The sequence below is a fragment of the Oncorhynchus tshawytscha genome, linkage group LG32 (assembly GCF_018296145.1).
Source record: "Oncorhynchus tshawytscha isolate Ot180627B linkage group LG32, Otsh_v2.0, whole genome shotgun sequence".
Lineage (NCBI taxonomy): Eukaryota > Metazoa > Chordata > Actinopteri > Salmoniformes > Salmonidae > Oncorhynchus > Oncorhynchus tshawytscha.
In genome coordinates, this window is record NC_056460.1 from 10,795,372 (window position 1) to 10,821,954 (window position 26,583).

The following is a 26,583-nucleotide window of genomic DNA, read 5'->3' on the forward strand; positions in this document are numbered from 1 at the left end:
TCCCCTTGGGTGGTGCACAATTGGCCCAGCATTGTCCGGATTAGGGTTTGCCTTGTTAAAAAAAGTTTAAAATAAAATGTACAAAAATTCAAACATTTTTCTACTTATTTTTTTTTTACCTTTAACTATGCAAGTCAGTTAAGAACAAATTCTTATTTATATTGATGACCTATCAAAAGGCCTCCTGCAGGGAAGGGGGCTGGGATTAAAAATACAAAATAAAATAAAAATATGGGACAGAACTCATGACGAGAGACACCGCAACACTACATAAAGAGACCTAAGATGACAACATAACATGGCAGCAACACAACATGGTAGCCGCAAAACATTATTACACAGACAATAGCACAAAGGGCAAGAAGGTAGAGATAATACATCACGCGAAGCAGCCACACCTCAGTAAGCGTGTCCATGATTGAGTCTTTGAATGAAGAGCTGCACCAATGAGGACACGATTGAACATCAGTTAGGCATGATAGTGTATCAGTGTACCTAGGTAAACCAGTTCTGTGAAGTCAAATGTCATTGTTCTTAATCCATCCAGTGAAAGTTTTTTTTTTTTTTTTACAGAGGCCTGAGTTCAGAGGTGCTCAGGTGGGGCCATAGCCCACCACTACATCTCCTGCACTCATCTCCACCTCCACCTCTTGTAGAGGAATGTGTTGTCTGTCATAGCCAGAAGCTGTGGAATCCATGTCGTCTGATTCCTCGGAGTCATCTCCACACAGCAGCACAGAGCGTGGCTGTATCACCTGAAGCTCAGTCCGTAATTGGCTCCTGCTGTCCGATAAGCCCTCTCCCACCTGCCCAGAACTAAAGGGGTTAGCCGAAAATCCAACGCTAGTGGTCGGACTCTCAACCGGTTCCTCCTCCTCTTCTGAAGTTTCCAACAGGCTCTGGGATGTGGTGGTAACTGGTTCTATGCCACTAATGTGCGCTATGATCTCAAATTGCAGCTCCATTATATTCTTGTCGTGTGGGTTTGATAAGATTGAAGCCTGTGAAAGAATAATGCATAGCCAATTTGAGATTAGTCAGCTCGGGGTGTATGGTTACTCTTTTGGACCAGAAAAGAAACCGATAACATATACTGTTCTAGCAACAAGCAAAAGCATCGGATAGGATGAACTTGTTCCAGAGAAGAAAGTAGTACTGCTTTATACATAAAATACACTACATTTGACTCATTCTACATAATACATACATTACCCACCATACACATTATGCGCTTACCAAAGTCTTTGGAAAATTGGACAAGTTTCTTTTCCGCATGCTTCTCTTGCAGAGCCTTATTGTCACAAAGACTACAAAGGCCACAATGCCAATGATGATCAATGGCAAAAAATATTCCAGTGAAATTGTTTCTGCAGACAGACAAACATATCAGTCACGGAATCGCTTAACTAGCATACTATGTCACTGTAAGTTAACTTTCCATGGCCGCTATTCATTTTGACTATAATAATTACATCAAAACTGCAATAATTCATACAAACAAAATGTCAGAGTTAAATACTTGGACCAGACATAACAAATGAAGTGGCATGTCAATAAAGGTAGTGTACGTACTCTCTTCATTGACACAGATGGGCCCTTTACTGTTGAACATAACTCGGTGGCCCATTGCATTCCCCTCCAGACGAACACAGTACTTCTCCTTGTTCCCCAGGACTGTGAAGTAATGATGGCAGACTTTGTCTTCTATCTGGCACTCAAACGTGTGATTAGTCTGCAGACAGAAGAAAGAATATGCAATTAGTAAAAAAAAATCTAAATGTCAACATCATCGTTACGTATCCATAGATGTCAACGTTGGGTCATCGTTACTAATGCACTGAGCATAGTAATTCAATGGATATAACCCATGTGTACCCTCTGCATGTACACTGTAGATTCTAACCAATTAAGGGCAATTTTCATCATGCTTACATTTTCATAGGTTACTTGGGATAGGAAGCGTTTGTCATCTTCACCCATGCGAGACTCTTTCAGTTCTGTGTACAGGTGGTAAGGGTTGTCGAAGCTCACTGTGACCTTCATATCCTTCATTGACACATTTACAGCAGGGAAATCCAACTTGCCTGAGATAAAATGAAAAGGGTATTAGAGTAGAGTTAGAGAAAAAGCCTGCAGTAATGAATATACTGACCTGGAGGAGGACTCCCTCAACATACTGACCTGGAGGAGGACTACCTCAACATACTGACCTGGAGGAGGACTACCTCAACATACTGACCTGGAGGAGGACTACCTCAACATACTGACCTGGATGAGGACTCCCCCAATATACTGACCTGGATGAGGACTCCCTCAATATACTGACCTGGAGGAGGACTCCCTCAATATACTGACCTGGAGGAGGACTCCCTCAATATACTGACCTGGAGGAGGACTCCCTCAATATACTGACCTGGAGGAGGACTCCCTCAATATACTGACCTGGAGGAGGACTCCCTCAATATACTGACCCGGAGGAGGACTACCTCAATATGCTGACCCGGAGGAGGACTACCTCAATACACTGACCTGGAGGAGGACTCCCTCAATATACTGACCTCCCTCAATATACTGACCTGGAGGAGGACTCCTCAATATACTGACCCGGAGGAGGACTACCTCAATATGCTGACCCGGAGGAGGACTACCTCAATACACTGACCTGGAGGAGGACTCCTCAATATACTGACCTGGAGGAGGACTACCTCAATATACTGACCTGGAGGAGGACTACCTCAATATACTGACCTGGACGAGGACTACCTCAATACACTGACCCGGAGGAGGACTACCTCAATACACTGACCCGGAGGAGGACTCCCTCAATATACTGACCTGGAGGAGGACTCCCTCAATATACTGACCTGGACGAGGACTACCTCAATATACTGACCTGGAGGAGGACTACCTCAATATACTGACCCGGAGGAGGACTACCTCAATACACTGACCCGGAGGAGGACTCCCTCAATGGGGTGGCAGGGTAGCCTAGTGGTTAGAGAGTTGGACTAGTAACCGAAAGGTTCCAAGTTCAAATCCCTGAGCTGACAAGGTACAAATCTGTCGTTCTGCCCCTGAACAGGCAGTTAACCCACTGTTCCTAGGCTGTCATTGAAAATAAGAATTCGTTCTTAACTGACTTGCCTAGTAAAATAAAATAAAAAAAATGGTCATATATACAGTACCAGTCAAAAGTTTAGACACACCTACTCATTAAAGGGTTTTGTATTTATTTATTACTATTTTCTACATTGTAGAATAATAGTGAAGATATCAGAACTATGAAATAACATATATGGAATCATGTAGTAACCAAAAAAGTGTTCAACAAAACAAAATATTTTTATATGAGATTCTTCAAAGTAGCCACCCTTTGCCTTGATGACAGCTTTGCACACTCTTGAAGGAGCATGTGTGTCCAAGCTTTTGACTGGCACTGTACCTCTCTGTCGCTTGGATGGATGTCATTTTTATGTCACACAACGAAATCATGTTTCTATACAATGAGGAAAAATATTGATATGCTTTCAATGCCCACTTTGAAAACCCACTTTTGAAAACATTGTACTTACAGTGGATGTCAGCTGTAAGGTATCTATTAAATGTGAATATCGAGGACTTCTGAGATGCTGATTCCTCCATTTCATCAATGGCCGTTATCTTCACAAAGTAGCGATCCAGTTCTTTAGCATTCCACATCAAGGGGGAGAGGTCATAATGATGCTGTTTAGTGGAATTCTCCCACGAACTATTACAAAAAACAGGGAGCATTAGATACATTTAACAGAAAGACGGCACTCAACCAACAAACAGAGTTAGAAACTGTTAATAGATCATGTATAATAGTTGAATAAGCAGATAGATCTGTTAGGAGGTATCTGATGCCCATAACATACGCATGCTATTCTTTTCAATCAAATTATATACACTGAACAAAAACATAAACGCAACATGCAACAATTTCAAAGATTTTATTGTGTTACAGTTCATATAAGGAAATCACTGGAATTTACTGAGTTACAGTTCATATAATACATTCTTTAGGCCCTAATCTATAGATTTCACATGAATGGGAATACAGATATGGTCTCAGATACTTAAAAAAAAAGTAGGGGCATGGATCAGAAAACCAGTCATTATCTGGTGTGACCACCATTTGTCTCATGCAGTTCGACACATCTCCTTTGTATAGAGTTGATCAGGCTGTTGATTGTGGCCTGTGGAATGTTGTCCCACTCCTCTTCAATGGCTGTGTAAAGTTGTTGGCAAGAACTGGAACATGCTGTCATACACATTGATACAGAACACCCAAAAAATGCTCTATGGGTGACATGTCTGGTGAGTTTGCAGACATTTTCAGCTTCCAGGAATTGTGTACAGATCCTTGTGACATGGGGCCTTTGCATTATCATGCTGAAACATGAGGTGATGGTGGGAGATCAATGGCACAACAATGGGCCTCAGGATCTTGTAACAGTATCTATCGATAAAATGCAATTGTGTTTGTTGTCCGTAGCTTATGACTGCCCATACCCTAACCCCACCGTCACCATTGGGCACTCTGTTCACAATGTTGACATCAGCAAAGCCCTTGCCCACTCGACGCAATACATGCTGTCTGCCATCTGCCTAGTACAGTTGAAACCGGGATTCATCCGTGAAGAGCACACTTCTCTAGTGTGCCAATGGCCATCGACTGGGAGCATTTGCCCACTGAAGTCAGTTACGACGCCGAACTGCAGTCAGGTCAAGACCCTGGTGAGGACGATGAGCATGCAGATGATCTTCCTTGAGACGTTTTCTGACAATTTGTGCAGAAATTCTTCCGCTGTGCAAACCCACTGTTTCATCAGCTTTCTAGGTGGCTGGTCTCAGACGATCCCGCAGGTGAAGAATGGTCTGCGGTTGTGAGGCCGGTTGGAAGTACTGCCAAATTCTCTAAAATTATGTCGGAGGCGGCTTATGGTAGAGAAATTAGCATTCAATTCCCTGGCAACAGCTCTATTGGACATTCCTGCAGTCAGCATATTAATTGCACGCTCCTTCAGAACTTGAGACATCTGTGGCATTGTGTTGTGTGACAAAAGTGCACATTCTAGAGTGGTCTTTTATTGTCCCCAGCACACCTGTGTAATGATCATCCTGTTTAATCACCTTCTTGATATGCCACACCTGTCAGATGGATGAATTTTCTTGGCAAAGGAGATATGCTCACTAACTGTGACGTTAACAAATTTGTGCACAACATTTTAGAGAAATAAGCTTTCTTTAGTGCGTATGGAAAATTTCTGGGATATTTTATGTCAGCTCATGAAACATGGGACCAACACTTTACATGTTGGATTTATATTTGTTCAGTATAGTTAGACAAACTCATATTTCATCAACAATTAAAGCATGATATTACAAACATTAATAAACATTCAGGGCCGGTTTCCCAGACACAGACTAAGCCTAGTCCTGGACTAAAAATCTATTTGAATCTCCATTGTAACATGCTTCTTAGTTCATGACTAGGTTTAATCTGTGTCCGGGTGTTCCGGATACAGGTATCCTGTGTGTATCCTGTGTGTATTTCTTTTCTCTCCTTCTCCCCTCACAGGTGACAATCATCAGTTACCAATCAGTCATCAATCAGAAGACACCTGCTCCTTTTCCCTTACCCTATCACATTCCCTTTCCCTTGGTTTAAAAACCCTGTCAGTTGTTTTCTCTGGAGCTCAATCTCTCTGTCATGCCACCTCTCTGTAGAGCTCTTGTTTGGTTTAGCAACTACATGTCACTTTGTCTGTTACCCTGTGAATATTGTTTTTGTTAAGGTGTTTGACTGTTTGTTTGATGGTGGGAAAAGGGGGTACCAAGACAAGTCGCCCATGGGCATACACTACCCATAGAAACACTTTGTCTAAGAGCACTAGGTAGAACTGGGTGGACCACCCACTGTATTTTTGGTTAGTTAGCTAGCTGTTCTTAAAGCAGGTAGTCTAGCTTAGGGGTGTTTTTGGATACTTATTTCTTTCCTTGGGTCCAGCTCAGCCTCTTTTCCTGCCCCCCTTTACCGTGTATTTACCAAATAAACCATGAGTGTTTGACGGTAGATTCAAGTTGTCTGTGGTTATTTGGTCTCACTGTTACTTTTTCACTGTTATTTGCATGAGTTATGTTATGGGTCTCGTTGCCACCCCCAGACTGTAGAGACAAAGGGATTCGTAACACCGGTATACTGTCCCTCATTGTTCTTTCATAGTGTATATCAGAGGAGGTTATTGGGAGGAGCTATAGGAGGACGGGCTCATCGTAATGGCTAGAACGGAGTCAAACATGTTCTTTATGTGTGTTTGGTACCATTCCATTTATTCCAAGCCATTACAAACCACCTACCTTCATATAGTTCCTCCTACCATGGTGTATATGTCATATGTAAGCCATTATGAAGGGTCATCCAAAACCGAGTCAGCAGTAGCCTGTAGTAGCTACTACTCATTAGAATACCAGCAAAGCTCACCTGTGATCACCAGTTATTTTCAATTTGAAGAGAGGTCGACGAAGCAGTTCACTGTGGTTCCAATCAACAGTTGTCTGTAAGTTGTTACAGCTCACTGTCACATTTTCTGGAGGCGGAACTGTCCAGGAAAACAAGACATTCCATTTAGTTAGTAAGCTTATGGAGGCAAGGTGAAGAACCCGTCATGCAGGTAGTCTCGGTTCTTACATCTTGACATTTTTGCTCATGAGGGTTAGTACCAAGGAAACCTTCACCAGAGCATTTTAGCATAGGCATGACATCGGCTAAAACATCCCTTGTGAAAAAAGATTGCAGTCAGAGTGCACTCTGGTATAATAAAGCAGTAAGGCTTGGAGATGTGGCATATGGCCGATATACCACGTCTAAGGGCTGTTCTTATGCACAATGGAGTTCCTGGACACAGTCCTTAGCCGTGGTATATTGGCCATAAATCACAATCCCCCGAGGTGCCTTTTTGCTATTATAAACTGGTTACCAACATAATTAGAGCAGTAAAAATAATGTTTTGTAATATCTGTGGTATGCGGTCTGATATACCATGGCTGTCAGCCAATCAGCATTCAGGGCTCGAACCACCCTGTTTATAATTGCAGTTAGTGCAGTATAAATGCAGTATTCTGCAAATACTACTTCCAAAATAAGTTTTATTTACTGCAATAATTTCTCAGTGTATCTGCAGATACAGTGCAATTGTTCTGCAATTACTGGGTCAAATACCACAGTTAACTGCCGTTGCTGAACTTTTCCTGCAGTTTCAGAACTGCAATATTTTTTCTACGGGATGGTATCAATAACAAGATCAAACTAGCTGAAACGAGCTACCTACGATTCCCCACATGGCGGCAGCTTGTAAAAAAATCAATTAAATAAAAACATTTTTATTTTAGCTTGTAATTGTTGCTAACTATCTGGCTATCCAGAATCACAACAACACACGGATTTCTGCCCCAATCAATCGCATCACGAAAATGAAGCGCGCCCCGGAGCCGTGCTTTGATATGATTGTATGTTTTCAATAAACATATGAAGGATGTATATAGTTTGTCAACAATCTAAGCCAACCCTGTTTTGCCCCGTAGTTGTGCAAGCGTCGGTTTTGTTGCTAAACAACCACCACTCTGTAAACAAATCAAATGAAATAATTTGTTAATCAAAGTGTTTTTGAGCAACACTAACATCCTCATGTCAGCACCCTGGGCAATTCCTGTTAGACAACTATATGATCAACCAAACGACACGTCACAACTCTCATCTCAACCAGAGATCTCCATTGACTTATAATGTATTAGACACTGCTTTTTCCCTTCTTGAAAATGGCAGGTAAATATTGGCAGCAATGAGGAAGCAAATAAGAGTGTTACTTTGTCCAGGTGAGTTGGGCTACATTGTTGCCCGTCTGTATTGCTTCAAAAGTCCTTCTCATAAACTATTAAACCCATTTTGCAACACTGCCTTGCCCACAATGAACTGCAGAAAGCATTGCCCTGCTCATGCTTATTATAGTAAAGCACTGATGTTTGTTTTATGAGCCTACTTGAAAAGAACAGAAAGGTCTGCAATCTAAGCAAGCACTCAAGGAGATAACCAGTCCCGGGATTTACCACACCAGTGTTAAACCACCTTTGGTACCACGGAATCTGATCTTAACATTTTATTATACTGTAGTTTGGGTAAGCTAATGTACCAAAGACCAAAGTACATTTATTTATGCCTAGCAGCTATGTCCTACGCAAATAGTTGCCTACCTAATGTATGTTAGAATGAAATACAAGACTAATTTGACAAAACTGTGGTTTATAGTTAGAATTGAGGAGCAGGTGAGGCATAATGAGGAGTTGTTTGTTTATTCTAAGAGCAGGTTCAAACACATGCAGACGATTCCGAATTACTGCCCATTTGTATTTTATAACATTATGTGGGGACGTTAGGCGGTTAGGATACTGACAAAAGATGATGTGAGCTGATTTAGTGCATAGTGTGCCGAATTACTACAAGTGGGAAAAACACCATGACTTAAAACGAGAACCTACAGACGAAATTGTTATTACAGTATTATTACATAGCTAAGCCTATTGCCGCAAATCATCCCTTCCCATTTGTAATCAGAATAATAATAACCCACATTGTTCTTCAATCAAAGCAATGTAGGTTTCAAAGTTTTCATTCAGGTTAACCAACTTACCCAGTGTGGAAACCGCCGTGACCAAAACCATTAGGAATATCAATGAACCACAAAAAGCCAACATCATGCCGTTTCAAATACAAATCCACGAAATTTAAGAAACCGAAATAACAATGAGATAGACTTATTCTTAGATTTAATAAAATTAAAAAAACAGCAATCTACCTTTGACTTAAATTATAAGACATAACCACAGAGCTAAATGTGTGTGTGTGTATGTGTTATCAGAATAGTATCGGTCGGTCGTTGTCGTAAGACGCAGTTTCTTTGGCAGTAAATTACACGGGGCGTCTTTCTTTACAGTTTCTTCGAAAAGACACACCCCCGTTTCATCATTTCATTCCAAAAACTTCTGTGGAATATATGCTTACACTATGCGAAATCCTAGAAATTATTAGTCAGTTAACTAAACTAAACATATCCTAAAATGGACTATATGTCCAGTCGAGTACCGGAAACATGCGGGGAAAAACGCAGAGTTCACACCTTGTCCTCAACCCAATCTCTCTCCAGTTGCAGGACATCAAAGGACAGATAAAAACATGTCAGTAGCCTACCTTGATCAATGCCACCTCCTACTGCTGATTTGTGTTAATTCTTTGTTGTTAGGTCAAGTTTAACACAAGGAATTCACAATCAATGGTGTTCATTGCACCCTTGTGAAAGTGATATCAAATGCCCACCGTAAGAAAACTTTTGAGAATGTTAGGATTGTTGTACAGGCAACAGTGAGGACAGATGATATTGTGGCACACGGTCCTATAAGAACTACATGTACTTTTTTTAGGCCTTTGTCTATCAAAAGAAAAGGATATACAGCTGGATTTCTGGTTGAGATGGAAGATAAATGCAAGGATTTACAGCTAACAGTGATGCTCATGCATGTATTTCCTCCCTCAGTATAAAAGGGACTTGACCTGGTCCATCAGTGAGATTGTATTTCTATTGCTGAACCCTGCTCTCCTGGGGGATATTTATTGTTTTAAGTCCCCGTATTTATTACGTAATGCTGAGTTTTACTAGAACTGCGGTAAACTGGCCAAAATCACAGCCTGTGTTGATGTTGGGCCTTTTGAGGTGTAACCCCTTTTTTAGGTCCTTGTGGTGACTGTTTTAACATATAGTTCCTAGTTGGCACACTTTGCAAAGGAACAAGCATGATATGCAACATAGGTTGAATTTAAATTTACAGCAATAATTAGTGATCCTTTATATGGCATCTTTGTTTTTCTGTCATCTCAAATGCTTTTATATAACCAGCCAAATGTTTCATCCAATGTTTCATCCAATACATTGATCGTTTTTTGGTGATGTGGACACCAAGGAACTTGAAGCTCTCAACCTGCTCCACTACAGCCCCGCCGATGAGAATGGGGGGTGTGCTCAGTCCTCCTTTTCTGTAGACCACAATCATCTCCTTTGTCTTGATCACGTTGAGGGAGAAGTTGTTGTCCTGGCACCAGACTGCCAAGTCTCTGATCTCCTCCCTATAAGCTCTCATCATTATCAGTGATCAGGCCTACCACTGTTGTGTCGACGGCAAACTTAATGATATTGTTGGAGTCGTGCTTGGTCATGGGTGAACAGGGAGTACCCGGAGGAGACTGAGCACGTACCCCTGAGGGGCCCCTGTGTTGAGGATCAGTGTGGCAGATGTGTTACCTACCTTTACCACCTGAGGGCTGCCTGTCAGGAAGTCCAGGATCCAGTTTCAGAGGAAGGTGTTTAGTCCCAGGGTGCTTAGAGATGAGCTTTGAGGGCATTATGGTGTTGAACGCTGAGCTGTAGTCAATGAATAACATTCTCACGTAGGTGTTCCTTTTGTCCAGGTGGGAAAGGGCAGTGTGGAGGGCAATAGAGATTGCATCATCTGTGGATCTGTTGGGGCAGTATGCAAATTAGAGTGGGTCTAGTGTTTCTGGGATAACGGTGTTGATGTGAGCCATGACCAGCCTTATAAAGCCCTTCATGGCTACAGAGGTGAGGGCTATGGGCCAGTAGTCATTTAGACAGGTTACCTTGGTGTTCTTTGGCAAAGGGACTATGGTGGTATGTGATTTGCAAATCTGGGTGGAAGATCTGGCTCGTCTGGATCCGGGACCCAAAGTGCCATGATATGCAAAATAGGTTGAATTTAAATTCAAATCAAATCGTATTTGTCACATACACATGGTTAGCAGATGTTAATGCGAGTGTAGCGAAATGCTTGTGCTTCTAGTTCCGACAATGCAGTAATAACCAACAAGTAATCTAACTAACAATTCCAAAACTACTGTCTTATACACAGTGTAAGGGGATAAAGAATATGTACATAAAGATATATGAATGAGTGATGGTACAGAGCAGCATAGGTAAGATACAGTAGATGATATCGAGTACAGTATATACATATGAGATGAGTATGTAAACAAAGTGGCATAGTTAAAGTGGCTAGTGATACATGTATTACAGGATGCAGTCGATGATATAGAGTACAGTATCTACGTATGCATATGAGATGAATAATGTAGGGTAAGTAACATTATATAAGGTAGCATTGTTTAAAGTGGCTAGTGATATGTTTACATCATTTCCCATCAATTATTCCATTATTATAGTGGCTGGAGTTGAGTCAGTGTCATTGTCAGTGTGTTGGCAGCAGCCACTCAATGTTAGTGGTGGCTGTTTAACAGTCTGATGGCCTTGAGATAGAAGCTGTTTTTCAGTCTCTCGGTCCCAGCTTTGATGCACCTGTACTGACCTCGCCTTCTGGATGATAGCGGGGTGAACAGGCAGTGGCTCGGGTGGTTGATGTCCTTGATGATCTTTATGGCCATCCTGTAACATCGGGTGGTGTAGGTGTCCTGGAGGGCAGGTAGTTTGCCCCCGGTGATGCGTTGTGCAGACCTCACTACCCTCTGGAGAGCCTTACGGTTGAGGGCGGAGCAGTTGCCGTACCAGGCGGTGATACAGCCCGCCAGGATGCTCTCGATTGTGCATCTGTAGAAGTTTGTGAGTGTTTTTGGTGACAAGCCGAATTTCTTCAGCCTCCTGAGGTTGAAGAGGCGCTGCTGCGCCTTCTTCACGATGCTGTCTGTGTGAGTGGACCAATTCAGTTTGTCTGTGATGTGTATGCCGAGGAACTTAAAACTTGCTACCCTCTCCACTACTGTTCCATCGATGTGGATAGGGGGGTGTTCCCTCTGCTGTTTCCTGAAGTCCACAATCATCTCCTTAGTTTTGTTGACGTTGAGTGTGAGGTTATTTTCCTGACACCACACTCCGAGGGCCCTCACCTCCTCCCTGTAGGCCGTCTCGTCGTTGTTGGTAATCAAGCCTACCACTGTTGTGTCGTCCGCAAACTTGATGATTGAGTTGGAGGCGTGCGTGGCCACACAGTCGTGGGTGAACAGGGAGTACAGGAGAGGGCTCAGAACGCAATACTCAGTGATCCTTTATATGGCATCTTGTTGATAACAATTGTATCATTTATTTCAGTTAAATCTGTGGTAGGATTTTACACTTGGGTGTCAAGGTACTGTGGGTGTTTTTATGGCAAAGCTATGACAAAGCATGTTTAGTACTGCACCATCAACACTGTGGCAGCTGCAGTCTTTTACAGAAGCGGACAGATAAAAAGAGGCGAGTTAAAAAATAACAACATTCTCTTCTGTATATGGAGTCTTGGGAATTGTCCTCGATAACACTTGGGTCTGTGTGTAGAGTGTATCCAAATCCACACTGTTTAAATGTGCTTTCCATAAGTGTGTTGGCACACGTGTACCTGATTGAGTGTTATGACGCTGTGGCAAAGAAGGGGGTCGAGTGATAAGTGGCAGATATGTGAGAGCAGAACTAATAAACGGGCTCTGCCCGATCACTAAAATGGCCACCCCTGTCAGAACTACAGATCACAAAATGGCCGACCGCCAAAACTACAAGTCCCAGAAGCAAGGGGAACCCTCAGAAGGTGGAGCCGACTCACAGATAAAGGGTCAAGAAAAACCAGGAAGAGGAAGAGAGAGTGCTGGAAGGAGCTATGAACAATAGAGAAAGAGACTATAGAGCTTTGGCTGGATTTACCGTGTATGAGCTGGATTGTTTTGGACTTACCTGTTGGCGTTTGGACCTGGACCTCCCGAGAACCCGATTCGTGTACCGAACCCTGCTATCCTTGACCTCGCCTACGGCCTGGGTGGACCAGAACGGAGAAACAAACACACAGGTACTGTCCTGTTCGAAAGAACTCTCATTCTTGGGTGATTTGGTGACAGTTTACCACTTAGTTTTTGACAAACGCTCCTAACCTTGAAGAGGTTTGCCACACGTGGTGGAGAATGCGGGTATGGACTAACATACCACTGGTTAGGTAGAAGAAAAAAATAAATAAAGGTTCAGTTAGCACTCCAAAGGGGAGTCAGGTTTTTTTTTGTTTTGGCTTTGTTTGGTTAACACAGTTTCTCAGGAAAATGAGTATGGAGGGAGCCATACAGGCCCTGTTACAAGCGGCGGCCGCCCAACAAGAGGCAACTAGAGCTCAACAAATAGCTCATCAGGATGCAATGCGAATGTATCAGGACACGTTACAGGTCCAGCACCGCACCAACCAGCTGCTCAGAGAAGAGCAAGAGAGAAACACCCGGGAGTTAAGAGAAGGCCTAAAGGGGCTAGCGGACCAAATTGGGGCTCAAGTACCAGCTGCAAATACCCAGAGGCGGGCCAATCATTTTCTTCAAAAAATGACAGCACAGGATGATGTGGAAGCATATCTTACCACTTTCGAAAGGACGGCAGAGAGGGAGAAGTGGCCGAAAGAAGAATGGGCAGGGCTTCTGGCATCATACCTGGCAGGGGACGCTCAAAAAGCGTATTTCGACCCGGAGTTGAAAGATGCACAGGATTACGATAAACTAAAGGGAGAGATCCTGACTAGACTGGGAGTGACCGATACCGTGAGGGCACATCGCTTCCACCAGTGGTCCTACCGACCGGGACAACCCCCACGAACACAGATGTTCGACTTGATTCACCTGGCACGGAAATGGTTGCGACCAGAGACCCGGTCATCCGCCGAGATCGTCGAGACCATCGTACTCAACCAGTTCCAGCGAGGTCTACCCCAAGAAGTGAGACGATGGGTTGGCCAGAACGAGGTACTTTCCGCCGACCATCTTGTGGGCCTGGTTGAACGGTATTGTACGGCAGGAACAGCTGAGCAAGCACAGGAGGAAAGATTCCCGTTCCCCAGGCCTGGGCGAACCAGCGGACGGGGTAAGGCTGTCCCAACATATGGAGGGGGAAGAGAGCAGCGTGGGGCCATAAGGAAAGAATCAGAATCATGCCGAGACACTAAGGGAAAAAAAAAAACGGAAACCGGGACTGGGTGTCGAGGGGTCTCCCCGAACCCCTATTATCTGTTACAATTGTAATCAACCAGGACATATTGCAGCCTACTGCCCTATTAAAGAAGAGCCAATGCAATGTAACCTTGGTGAAAATGAAGATGATATACGGTATGCATGTCCTGTTGTAACCACTGTACTTGAAAGATCAAGAAACAAACATATGTGCAGGGTGAAGGTTGAAGGGAAAGAGGTTGAAGCACTGCTGGATTCCGGCAGTATGCTAACCCTGGTCGTTGCAGGCCTAGTGCCGACTCATAAACTGGATACAAGACAGGATATCAGTGTTACATGCATTCATGGGGATACCCGTCTGTACCCCACGGTCTTAGTGAGCATACAAACAGAGGACGGTCTGCTGGATTATGAGGTCGGCGTGGTCCCAAAGATGCCATATGATGTAATATTGGGTAGAGATTTTCCTAACTTTGCAAAGTTAGGCCACAAGAATGGCATAGTTGAGAAGCCAACAACCCCGACCAAGCAGGAAGAAGCATGGGGCCTTCAACCAAAGCCAAGAAAAGAGGTCTCCCAGGGGACAACATCACAGGTGCTTGTAGGGGAGGAGGAGGATGAAGTGGCAAACCTCGCTGATAACGAACAGCCCGGTACTAGTGGGGCTGGGGTCGATCTGAATCCAGAGGACGACGATCTAGAACCAGCAGACCTGGCAGGGTCCTTGACTAATTTTGGGACGGCCCAAAACCAGGATCCAACCCTGCAGCAAGCCAGAGCAGATGTTCAGGTCGTAGATGGTACTCCCATAAATGGTGGGATGATGCCTAATAGTTTTCCCCACTTCATCATGAAAAAGGGTTTGGTGTACAGAGTCTCGAAAATAGGGGTTGATGTGGTGGAACAGTTGTTGGTTCCCACTCGGTACCGGAGGACAGTACTGGATCTAGCTCATGGGCACTTTCTGGGGGGACACCTTGGTATCGATAAAACCCGAGACCGGATTGTAAGAAGGTTTTACTGGCCAGGAATTCAAGCTGAAGTGGCTCGGCATTGTGGAGAGTGCCCGGAGTGCCAGTTAACAGCTCCACGACCAGCTTTTAGAAGCCCGTTAGTGCCACTCCCCATAATCGAAACGCCATTTGAGAGGATAGCGATGGATTTAGTGGGCCCACTACCCAAATCCGCCAGAGGGCACCAATACATTCTGGTCATTCTAGATTATGCCACTCGCTACCCAGAAGCCATTCCCCTTCGGACGATGACTTCCAAAAATATCGCAAAGGAATTAGTGCTCTTGTTCACCAGGGTAGGGGTTCCAAAGGAGATCCTTACCGACCAGGGGACCCCCTTTATGTCCCGCCTTATGGCGGACCTTTGTAAACTGTGGCAGGTGAAACAGTTGAGGACATCGGTTTACCATCCTCAGACGGACGGGCTGGTTGAGAGATTCAACCGAACCCTGAAGTCAATGCTCAGGAAGGTAATCGAAAAGGATGGGAAAAACTGGGATTGCATGTTGCCGTATCTGATGTTTGCCATTAGAGAGGTTCCTCAAGCCTCGCTGGGGTTTTCTCCCTTTGAGCTGGTATATGGGAGGCATCCCGGGAATCTTAGACACTCGCCCGGGAAACCTGGGAGCACCAATCCACCCCGTATACTAGTGTCATAGAGCACGTCACGGCAATGCAAGACAGGATAGCGACAGTCATGCCCATCGTCAGAGAGCACATGAGACAAACACAAGAACACCAGCGGCACACTTATAACCGGCAGGCTACCCTGAGGGAATTTCAACTGGGAGATAAGGTGTTAGTGCTGATCCCCACGGTAGAGTGTAAACTACTAGCCACGTGGAAAGGACCATATGAAGTACTGGAAAGAATAGGAGAAGTCAATTATCGGATCCGACAGCCAGGTCGACGGCCCCAGGAACAGATTTATCACATAAACCTGTTAAAAGCATGGAGAGAGAGAGAAACACTAATGGTCACATACCCCACACACATTCAGGAGACAGCCAAAGTAAATATTTCACCCACTCTGTCCCTAGCGCAAGTACAGGAAGTAAAGACCCTGATCCAGAAAAACAGAGATGTGTTTTCAGAGGTACCTGGCCGAACTGAGGTTACGGCTCATGATATCGTTTCCCTACCAGGGAGAAAAGTGAGTATGAGGCCATATCGGGTACCCGAGGCTCGACGGGCCGCGATTAGAGCAGAGTGAGAAAATGTTGACAGCTGGGGTGGTTGAAAAGTCACATAGTGAGTGGTCTAGCCCAATTGTGATGGTCTCCAAGCCCGATGGGTCTTTGCGGTTCTGTAACGACTTTCGGAAGGTAAATGAAATCTCGAAGTTTGATGCCTACCCTATGCCCCGAGTAGATGAACTACTGGAGAAAATTGGTCATGCTCGGTACATTACGACCCTTGATCTGACAAAAGGGTACTGGCAAATTCCTCTGACCCCCAGGGCCAAAGAAAAGACAGCCTTTGCAACACCTGACGGTTTGTTTCAATACACCGTCATGCCATTCGGCTTACACGGGGCCCCAGCCACCTTTCAACGGCTCATGGACAAAGTCCTAAAACCGCATAAAGCATACGCCGCAGCTTATTTAGATGACGTGGGGATCTACAGCCCAGATTGGGAATCCCACTTACCCCGGGTACAGGCAGTGTTAGATGCCCTTAGAAAGGCAGGGCTCACGGCAAACCCTGCCAAGTGTTATGTGGGGTTAGAGGAAACAGAGTATCTGGGATACACTGTAGGAAGAGGGTTAATCAAACCCCAACATAAGAAGGTGAAGGCAATTAGAGAATGGCCGAAACCAGTAAATAAGAAGCAGGTCCGAGCCTTCCTAGGGCTGACCGGTTACTACCGGAAGTTCATCCCAAGTTATGCCACAGTGGCCGCCCCACTTACCGGCATGACTAGAGCCAGAGGGCCAAACATGGTCAAATGGGATGAAAGGGCCACCAAAGCATTTAGGACATTACAGGAGGCTCTCTGCTGTAACCCAGTGCTAGTGGTACCAGACTTTGAGAAAGAGTTTGTGGTTCAGACGGATGCCTCAGAGGTCGGCTTGGGAGCAGTGCTATCCCAAGAGGTAGAAGGGGTAGAACACCCCATCCTGTTTTTAAGCAGGAAGCTGGAACCACGGGAAACCAACTACTCAGTCGTTGAGAAAGAGGCGCTGGCAGTAAAGTGGGCTCTAGAAAGCCTGAAGTACTACCTGCTGGGGCGCCACTTCACCCTCATCAGTGACCATGCCCCACTCACCTGGATGCATAGGGCTAAAGAGAAGAACGCTCGGGTGATGCGGTGGTTTTTGAGTCTCCAACCGTTTCATTTTGACTTGAAACACAGAGCAGGGAAGGAAATGGGAAACGTGGATGGGTTATCCCGCATGCATGCATATTTTGCTGCGGTAGCCCGACCTAGGGGGTCGGATCCAGGGGGAGAGATATGTGGCAAAGAAGGGGGTCGAGTGATAAGTGGCAGATATGTGAGAGCAGAACTAATAAACGGGCTCTGCCCGATCACTAAAATGGCCACCCCTGTCAGAACTACAGATCACAAAATGGCCGACCGCCAAAACTACAAGTCCCAGAAGCAAGGGGAACCCTCAGAAGGTGGAGCCGACTCACAGATAAAGGGTCAAGAAAAACCAGGAAGAGGAAGAGAGAGTGCTGGAAGGAGCTATGAACAATAGAGAAAGAGACTATAGAGTTTGGGCTGGATTTACCGTGTATGAGCTGGATTGTTTTGGACTTACCTGTTGGCGTTTGGACCTGGACCTACTGAGAACCCGATTTGTGTACCGAACCCTGCTATCCTTGACCTCGCCTACGGCCTGGGTGGACCAGAACGGAGAAACAAACACACAGGTACTGTCCTGTTTGAAAGAACTCTCATTCTTGGGTGATTTGGTGACAGTTTACCAAACTCTCCTAACCTTGAAGAGGTTTGCCACAACGCCTATGATGATGATTTACAGTTCATAGTATGTTACGAAATGACTGGGCTTTCACATGCCCTGTGGGATTTTCCCACAACAGCCAGCCATGATGGAAATGCTAGTTTATTATCACATATAAATCCATACAAGTCTGCTTCTTTAATCGCCTGTCCTTCCACTCCTTTCCACCTACCCTGTCGTTCAGTGAGTCACGCTCACATTAATGAGTAACCTTGCCTGAGACGTGAAGCTGTCATTAATGCCTAGACGTGAAGCTCATCGGACTAACACAGTGTTGTTTTGCCCATGAGACCCAGGTTCGGACCCAGTCGGCCACACCAAGTCCATGGCGTGAAAGATATTCTATCACGTTGGCCTATAATCCAGCTGTAGTGTTAACTAGGATGCCAGGATCACCTTAGAATGGGTTCATATGGATGAACTATGCCTCCATCTATACTCAATTTTCTCTTTATTGCAGGGGAACCACTACACCAGGCAGACTTTAATGGCACCCTATTCCCTATATAGTGCATTACATTTGACCAAGGCCCTAGTTGTGCACTAGACCGACTGATCGGCCCACTCTGGACGCCACGTGAGCTGTAATTACAGTCCCCTGCATGCCTCCCAAATCCCCCCTGGCTCGAACAAATCCCAATCTCCCACCTGTTTGACATCTACAGACCAATTGGAGACAGATGTTGGGCCTGACAGCTGGACCCACTGCAGTAAGCGGACATCATACACGGCTCAATCTGGACACGGGGAGAGTGGATGGAGATGGATGCAGAGAATAACTGAATAGCTGAGCAGTGGGTGGCCATCTTTAATTAAGAGAAAGGGATATAATTGTCTCAGTTTCTGCTGCACAGCTTTAGAGTATCTAGAGTATGAAGATAAATCCATAGAGAGCAGGACCGCAAAATAAGAGTTTTCAGGCACACTGAAATCCCCTGTTCAAATCATTCCCAATATAATCCAAACTGTAATTTTCAGTCGCTGGGTTAAATAAGGGGGCAGAAAAGCTGAGGAAGATTGCTCTGTTTGTAAGAGCCCGTCTTTTCCATGAAGAGGACACTCAGCCTCAGACATAGGCAGACAGCAGTGTGCTGTTTCCTTTTTCCTTCATCTTGTTAAACAAAGCATAAATTACAATGGTGTTAATACTTGGTTTATCTGTCGTCTCAAATGCTTATATATATATATAACTAGTTGATGCGTTTCACTGGCAAATAGTGACATGGCTCTGTTTGACAAGCCATTTTACACACCGAGCAGTAGAGACGGCAACAGGTTGACAACGTTTGGAGGTACACGCTTACACGAAAGAGTTATGATTATTGCCGAAACTTGAATTGAATGTTATCACATTGTGTTCTCTGATGACACAGTAAAAAAAAAAAATTGTATTTTATTTTTTTAAATCACACACATTGAGGCCACACAGACAATACACAGGGGCCAACATTTCGATATGTGTCATCCAATACATTTCTGGATGAAGCTAGTTGATGGTTGACAGCTGATGGTGTCCAACCTAAATAACAAGTCAAATTTGAACACCATTAATACCCTTTATGAGGGATTCATTCCTGTAAACCTTGTGTTTCCTCGTCCTAAATCCTGACCTTTACTCTCTGTCCCACTGTTCTAGTGCATCACTTCGCAACTGGACATGTCCTGTTTGGCTGCTGTCTTGTGGGATATTTGGCACTCCGTCACAACCTCAATCTCTTATCTGTCAGCATGACCTCTTTAGCTCTGTCTGTCCTACGCCCGAAACCAAAGAGCAAACAGACTGTTTGAGTCATGATTTTAGGTTCCTGTCAAGGGTGCGTGTGCATCAAATCAAAATCAAATTTGATTTGTCACATGGGTCGAATACAACAGGTGAGTAGACCTTACAGTGTAATGCTTACTTACAAGCCGTTAATCAACAATGCAGTTACGAAAAATAAAATAAATTAGAAATAAAAAAGAATTAAGGAGCAACAATAAAATAACAAGGGGTTCCGGTACAGAGTCAATGTGCAGAGGCACCGGTTAAAATAAAATAAATTAGAAATAAAAAAGAATTAAGGAGCAACAATAAAATAACAAGGGGTTCCGGTACAGAGTCAATGTGCAGAGGCACCGGTTAGATATTACCAGCATGACCTCTTTAGCTCTGTCTGTCCTACGCCCGAAACCAAAGAGCAAACAGACTGTTTGAGTCATGATTTTAGGTTCCTGTCAAGGGTGCGTGTGCATCAAATCAAAATCAAATTTGATTTGTCACATGGGTCGAATACAACAGGTGAGTAGACCTTACAGTGTAATGCTTACTTACAAGCCGTTAATCAACAATGCAGTTACGAAAAATAAAATAAATTAGAAATAAAAAAGAATTAAGGAGCAACAATAAAATAACAAGGGGTTCCGGTACAGAGTCAATGTGCAGAGGCACCGGTTAAAATAAAATAGGGTCGAGGTCATTGAGGTAATATGTACATGTAGGTAGAGGTAAAGTGACTATGCATGGATAATAAACAGAGAGTAGCAGCAGCGTAAAAATGGGGGGTGGGGTGGGGACAATGCAAATAGTCCGAGTAGCCATTTTATTAACTGTTCACGAGTCTTATGGCTTTGGGGGTGGAAGCTGTTAAGAAGCCTTTTTGACCTAGACTTGGCACTCCGGTACCGCTTGCCGTGCGGTACCAGAGAGAACAGTCTATGACTAGGGTGGCTGGAGTCCTTGGCAATTTTTTGGGCCTTCCTCTGACACCGCCTGTTATAGAGGTCCTGGATGGCAGGAAGCTTGTGTTACAGGGTTGGTTATGTTTCCACTTTAATTTAAAGAAATGTCTATTTAATGTTCAAGCATTCTTATTGGTTGGTTCAATTCCGATGACAATAAGGCGTGTTGTGATTGGCCCCGCTTGCAGATAGGGGGAGATCGCGAACGTCATGTCTCCCCAGTATGAAAATGTGGGTAGGGGTAGGTCACGTTCTGAATACTGTTTTATATTTTACAATGTGTATAAGTTTGCTGCACATTGCTGATTTATACATGTGTGGGTATATGGTATCTGTTAGGGATTGAGGGGCTTTCTGGGATGTGCTTTGGTAAATGTCTGCTGTATATAAGCGTGTTAGCTAGCATGCTGGGCACATAAGCCCACTGCTAACACAGTTGTTTTCATGCTACAGATTTGACCATCGATAGCCATCAACATCATTAAGCCCTGCACATCTAATGTACTGTTTCCTATTTAACAACAGATAATAAATAATGCTCAACTGGGACCACTGGCTGGGGTGATTTATTAGGACAAAACACAACGCATGGAGAGTACGATCAACATCTGTTACACCTGTCCCCAGTGATGCTAATGGGGGGGGTCACCTTGGGGTCATGATAGGGTCTGCACCAAATGTTTGATGTATTATAATAATTGATTATGTTTATGTTATATTAATAGAAGGGGAAGGGCTATAAGACCCCTCCCTCATTACATCTTTAGGGTCCTGGACTACAGATTAGCAATATATATATATATATATATATATATGTACATTATAAAGTTTAATATTGTTCCACAGTTATTTTCTAGTCTTTGCTTCTTATAAGAAATGGTCTGAGAGATGTGTGTTATTGCAGTCAAAACAGGGTATCTGTAAGAAAGCGCCTCAAGGCTAAAAGAGATTCATAGACACAGAACCCTGCAGGGGAGTGAAAGATAAGAGACTAGTCAGACATACCACTATAAAGCAACTTGGGGAGTGGAAAATTACTGCTGAGCCCTTAGAAAACACTGGATCTATTGTCTCTCCTGCAAGTTTGTATAACTGTATTTGCATGGACGTGGTCTCATGAATAGGTGTTGACGTAGGCATTTACATCACTAGGGGTTGACTGTAAGCCTATTAAAGCAACTTGTACCCTTTCCTATTTTACAGAACTTACTCGGAAACATGCGTGCTATGTTCCTGTTGTCAACTTCTGTCTGCAATTGCGTTAATAAAGGTTTTTGATTGATTTACTTAAAGATATTGTCTCATTGCTGATTTCATCAATAAGCAAATGATTGACAAGGAACAAGCAACCTCCCCCAACAATGTACTGGGCTCTCATCGTTATCAGTTATCAGGCTTACCACTGTTGTGTCGACGGCAAACTTAATGATAGGTTTGGAGTCATGCTTGGCCATGCAGTCATGGGTGAACAGGGAGTACCGGAGGAGACTGAGCACGCACCCCTGAGGGGCCCCTGTGTTGAAGATCAGTGTGGCAGATGTGTTGTTACCTACCTTTACCACCTGAGGGCTGCCCGTCAGGAAGTCCAGGATCCAGTTTCAGAGGAAGGTGTTTAGTCCCAGGGTACTTAGAGATGAGCTTTGAGGGTACTATGGTGTTGAACGCTGAGCTGTAGTCAATGAATAGCATTCTCACGTAGGTGTTCCTTTTGTCCAGGTGGGAAAGGGCAGTGTGGAGTGCAATAGAGATTGCATCATCTGTGGATCTGTTGGGGCAGTATGCAAATTAGAGTGGGTCTAGTGTTTCTGGGATAATGGTGTTGATGTGAGCCATGACCAGCTTTTCAAAGCCCTTCATGGCTACAGACTTGAGGGCTATGGGTCGGTAGTCATTTAGACAGGTTACCTTGGTGTTGTTTGGCACAGGGACTATGGTGGTATGTGATTTGCAAATCTGAGTGGAAGATCTGGCTCGTCTGGACCCGGGACACAAAGTGCCATTTGATGTTGCCTTTAAAGAAAAGATGCGATTTGGGCCGTCCATAATATTAGACTTTCTGGATTGTGCCTGATTAGGTATAAATCTCAATCCATTTTATGATCTCTTGTCTCCATCTCTGTCCCGTTAATTTAACAATGCTATTAAAAGACGACCTGCTTGATGATCTTTATGCTGTCATTTAATCCAAGGAGCAGGTAAACAATGTCGTTGATGTTTAATCTTAAATATTGTCTCGTTTGTCTAATGCAATACTGAAATCAAGGTTGGATTAGGGTGAAGAGCACTCACTGCCATCAATAACAACAAGCATCCCACCATACCAGACCATGGTTCACTCATCTCAAAGGCTTGTGCCATGTCATTATTTTAAGATCATCCCATGTCTCTTTAGATCTGTTTAATATATGAGCTCCTCCACTCATCTCTCTATCTAGCAAATGTTTGTCACCCTCTAGCAGGCTATTCCTGAAAGTACATGTAAAATCTGCATGACACACACACACACACTGTCACGCCTGCTCCCGCTCTCCCTCCCTGGCGCCCAGGGCGCCAGGCTACCCGTCATCATACACGACTGTTACCAACATTACGCACAGCTGTGCTCATTGGACTCACCTGGACTCCTTCACTTTGTTGATTACCCCCGGAATATCTGTCTGTTCCTTGGTTATGTTCCCAGTGTCTGCATTATTCCGTATTGTGTTTGCTATGTGTTCCTGTCCAGGCGCTGTTCCTGTTCCGTTTCGTGTCCGTCAGCTAATAAAACTTCACTCCCTGTACCTGCTTCTCATCTTCTGTGTCGCTCCCTTTACACGCACGCACGCACACGCGGCAGATAGCACTAGCTACCACTAATCCCCCCAAGAGGAGATTGCCCTTGGACTTTTAGCTCCACCGTCATTGGGCTGTTCCCTGGCCTGGATCCGGTTGTGCCCTGCATGTGCAGCCATGTGAGCAGCTGCTTGACACCTCCCACCACACCCCTGCCCCTCCCCTCGCCCCCCCTCACTGCACTGCTTTCTCTGTCTAACTCTGTTCGGGCACCAAGGGACACACAGCTGGATCGCTATCGACCGAATCTCTCTCTAGTCGGACGTGTTTGTCTTGAGTTCTGCCTACCACGACAGCATGAGAACGCTACTGGACAGCAGCTGGATAAAGTTTGGGCCAGCCGGCAGAGGGTCCATTGATTGGGTGACTGGGTCACCTTCTCCCCAAATGGTGGAGAGACAGTTACAGGTAAGGGAACATCAGCTTGTTGTTACTGAGTGAGTCTGATTCAGTAGTAGTCGTTACATATAGACTGCTGCGAGACCCAGAGATTTTTGGTAGATCCAGGAGGTAGGCAACCCGGGTCCTGGAGAGCTGCAGCAGATTTTGAGTTTACTTTTTTGCTTGGCACCTGGGAGTAGGTAGGTGGTGTAACAGTGTTAACTTCCGTCCCTCACCTCACCCCTACCCGGGCTCGAACCAGGGACCCTCTGCACACATCGACAACTGCCTCCCACGAAGCATCGTTACCCATCGCTCAACTACTTTAAGGTCTCAGAGCGAGTGACGTCACCCGATTGAAACGCTATTAGCGCACACCACCGCGAACCAGCTAGCCATTTCACACCAGTTACAGTGGCATACTGGTTTAACAATCTAAAGAGCAGACTGAAAATTATTCTGAAAAATAGCTTTTTAAGTGGATTGTTTTTATTTTATATGATCTTTTATTTTTCCTCACTGGAGGAGCGCTGTCCAAGGTACTTCAGCCTGCATCCACATACTGTGGGCTGTACAGACTTTTGCAGGCAACACACTCTTGCTGTTGTTAATTGAGTGCCTTGAAATAGTATTGGATGTCACGACTATGACGAGTGCTTGTGAGTGCAGTTCATGTCAGGGCAATGGCAGAGGAAAGCTTTTCGGGGCTTTCAGCTAAGTGGAGTGATGTTGATGGGTCTTTAGTCAGTCATCCAGATGAGGATCAGCGTTATCTGAGCACTGAAACCGATTGGTCTGGTGAATTTGGGACACTGTGTCAACAGGGGAATATAACACTCAGGCAATATCAAATGGCATAAGCCCTATTGAGCCTCTGTAGGATATCTTGATTTCACAACCATGCAGTTTCAGTTTTGAGAAGATGGAAGAGGATCATCACTCATCCGGTGGAACATTGACTTTTTGAGGCAAAACCCATTACTGATTTTTTGATTTCATATCTTCAACATCATCCTGCATGTATTTTAGAGGAATCTTTTTTTTCTGTCCTGTCAATGACGTGATTTATTAACCCTTTTTCCCTCCAAATCCACCAGGGCGACAACTGGAATGAGCTGAACCTCGACCAGGAAGGGAGGTCAGGGCTGCTCCTCTACGTGGTCCTCCCCGTCGCCTCCCTCCTCATGCTGGGCCTCCTGGTACTCCTGGCCTACTGGAGGTGCTCCCCTCCAAAGCTCAGCCTGGACCTCCAGGACCCCGAGAGCAGCGCAGAGTTCCTCTCCTCGCTCACCGGCCACGGCGAACGCCACACCAGCACCAGCTCTGACATGTCGGACAGCGTGTACGTCATGGTCTACCTGCCGCCGCCCTACGAGGAGACGCTGACCAAGATCACACGCGCCACCAGTCTGACCAGTCGGAAAGAGTCCATGAACATAGAGGACCTGGAGGCCCGGCTGTGTCCGGAGATCAAGTCCAGTGGACGCTACGTGTGACTGGGGAACACTGGGACTGTCTCTCAAATGGCCCCCTATTCCCAAAAGCCCACAAAGGGCTCTGATTAAAAGAAGTGCACTATGTAGGGAGTAGGGTATATGGTATCATTTCAGACTAGAACTAAGAGATTGCTTTTGAAAGGACTCCATATACCAAGCTCTTTAGAATAAGGGGAATTCAATAGACTATTTAAAAACATCAGACCTGACTTAGTCTTTTGTGGGTACCAGCTTTCTACACAGAGAAATGTGCAGTTGCATGAAAGCTGGAAATTGCATTGACTGGCTGTCCAGGATACAGTACATCTAGATTCTCTAGAGAGGACAGACACTGACTATGTACAAACCGTAGGTCACAGTAGGCAAATAAATCTCCTTCAATGATACAAAAAATAATATACAATTCATTTGCGTTGTTTTTATCTCCTAAATGAAACACGTGATCCCCCATTTTTACTTCCACACATTGTATGAGCCATACCATGCTTTCAACCCTCCTGTACCTGTGTTGATTTACAGTTTGTTCCCTATTTGCAGACTTAAGAATGTCAATGTGCAAAGTACAAGAATGTTACAGAAGTCTTGTATATAATACTGTATGTTATTTGAATTTGATTTGAATTGTATTTATATGTAAGAAGGTACAAAGACCTAGCCTGGGCACCATGTGTTTGACAGAAGGGACAAGGAGCAGAATGTTAGTTAGACGGGTACCCAGACTTACAAAGACCTAGTCCAGGTTAATAATTCCCTTCATTCCTTGGCATCACATCATAAATGTACTCCTAAAAACCTCAGACCTGATACGTTTTATAGACTACATAACATATATGCATTCTAATTATCAAGTAATATGTTTGCACAAAGTGTTATATTGTTTTTAAATAAAGAATAAGAAAAATATCTTAGCATGTTATGATTGAGAGACTTCCGTCATGATCACTGATGCACCGAGGTTGCAAAGTTGAAATCCCATGCTGCCCCACTGTGATACATCTTGGTCATATCATGTAGACTACTGAATGTAGAGGTGAGCTCCTCTCCTTTCCCAACACCTGTCTTACATTACAGCTATGGTCTTGCTGCGTTTCTGAGCAAGATTGTCAAGAAGTGTTAGAAATGTCCAGGGG

At 44.5% G+C, this 26,583-nt stretch overlaps 2 protein-coding genes across 3 annotated transcripts; one reads left to right on the top strand and one right to left on the bottom strand.

Moving 5' to 3' along the window:
* Nucleotides 1–549: 549 nt before the first annotated feature.
* LOC112245826 (interferon gamma receptor 1-like) lies at nucleotides 550–9,172 on the bottom strand. Its single transcript, XM_024413991.2, has 7 exons — nucleotides 8,709–9,172; nucleotides 6,506–6,623; nucleotides 3,573–3,748; nucleotides 1,933–2,084; nucleotides 1,573–1,732; nucleotides 1,237–1,367; nucleotides 550–1,001 (listed from the first exon to the last, which is right to left on the bottom strand). Exons 1-7 carry the CDS (start codon nucleotides 8,773–8,775, stop codon nucleotides 594–596), a joined length of 1,212 nt encoding a protein of 403 aa, XP_024269759.2. The 5' UTR covers nucleotides 8,776–9,172; the 3' UTR covers nucleotides 550–593.
* Nucleotides 9,173–17,713: 8,541 nt separating this feature from the next.
* On the top strand, nucleotides 17,714–26,356 carry LOC112245820 (small integral membrane protein 28-like). Of its 2 annotated transcripts, none has more exons than XM_042310821.1 (2): nucleotides 17,714–17,934; nucleotides 25,055–26,356. In XM_042310821.1, exons 1-2 carry the CDS (start codon nucleotides 17,749–17,751, stop codon nucleotides 25,451–25,453), a joined length of 585 nt encoding a protein of 194 aa, XP_042166755.1. In that variant the 5' UTR covers nucleotides 17,714–17,748; the 3' UTR covers nucleotides 25,454–26,356. The 2 variants fall into 2 exon arrangements, with proteins under 2 accessions (XP_042166755.1, XP_024269753.1); XM_024413985.2 differs by lacking the exon at nucleotides 17,714–17,934 and adding an exon at nucleotides 22,752–23,984.
* The last annotated feature ends 227 nt before the right edge of the window (nucleotides 26,357–26,583 follow it).

What these genes read in the sequence shown, in the direction of transcription:
- LOC112245826 (XM_024413991.2), bottom strand. Translation starts at nt 8,775, where the DNA reads ATGATGTTGGCTTTTTGTGGTTCATTGATATTCCTAATGGTTTTGGTC. An exon ending in CACGGCGGTTTCCACACTGG is followed by an intron (nt 6,624 to 8,708) that starts GTAAGTTGGTTA and finishes TTTCCTGGACAG; the next exon opens with TTCCGCCTCCAGAAAATGTG. An exon ending in CATCTGTGTCAATGAAGAGA is followed by an intron (nt 1,368 to 1,572) that starts GTACGTACACTA and finishes GTCTGTCTGCAG; the next exon opens with AAACAATTTCACTGGAATAT.
- LOC112245820 (XM_042310821.1), top strand. Translation starts at nt 17,749, where the DNA reads ATGAACAATAGAGAAAGAGACTATAGAGTTTGGGCTGGATTTACCGTG. An exon ending in ACGGAGAAACAAACACACAG is followed by an intron (nt 17,935 to 25,054) that starts GTACTGTCCTGT and finishes CAAATCCACCAG; the next exon opens with GGCGACAACTGGAATGAGCT.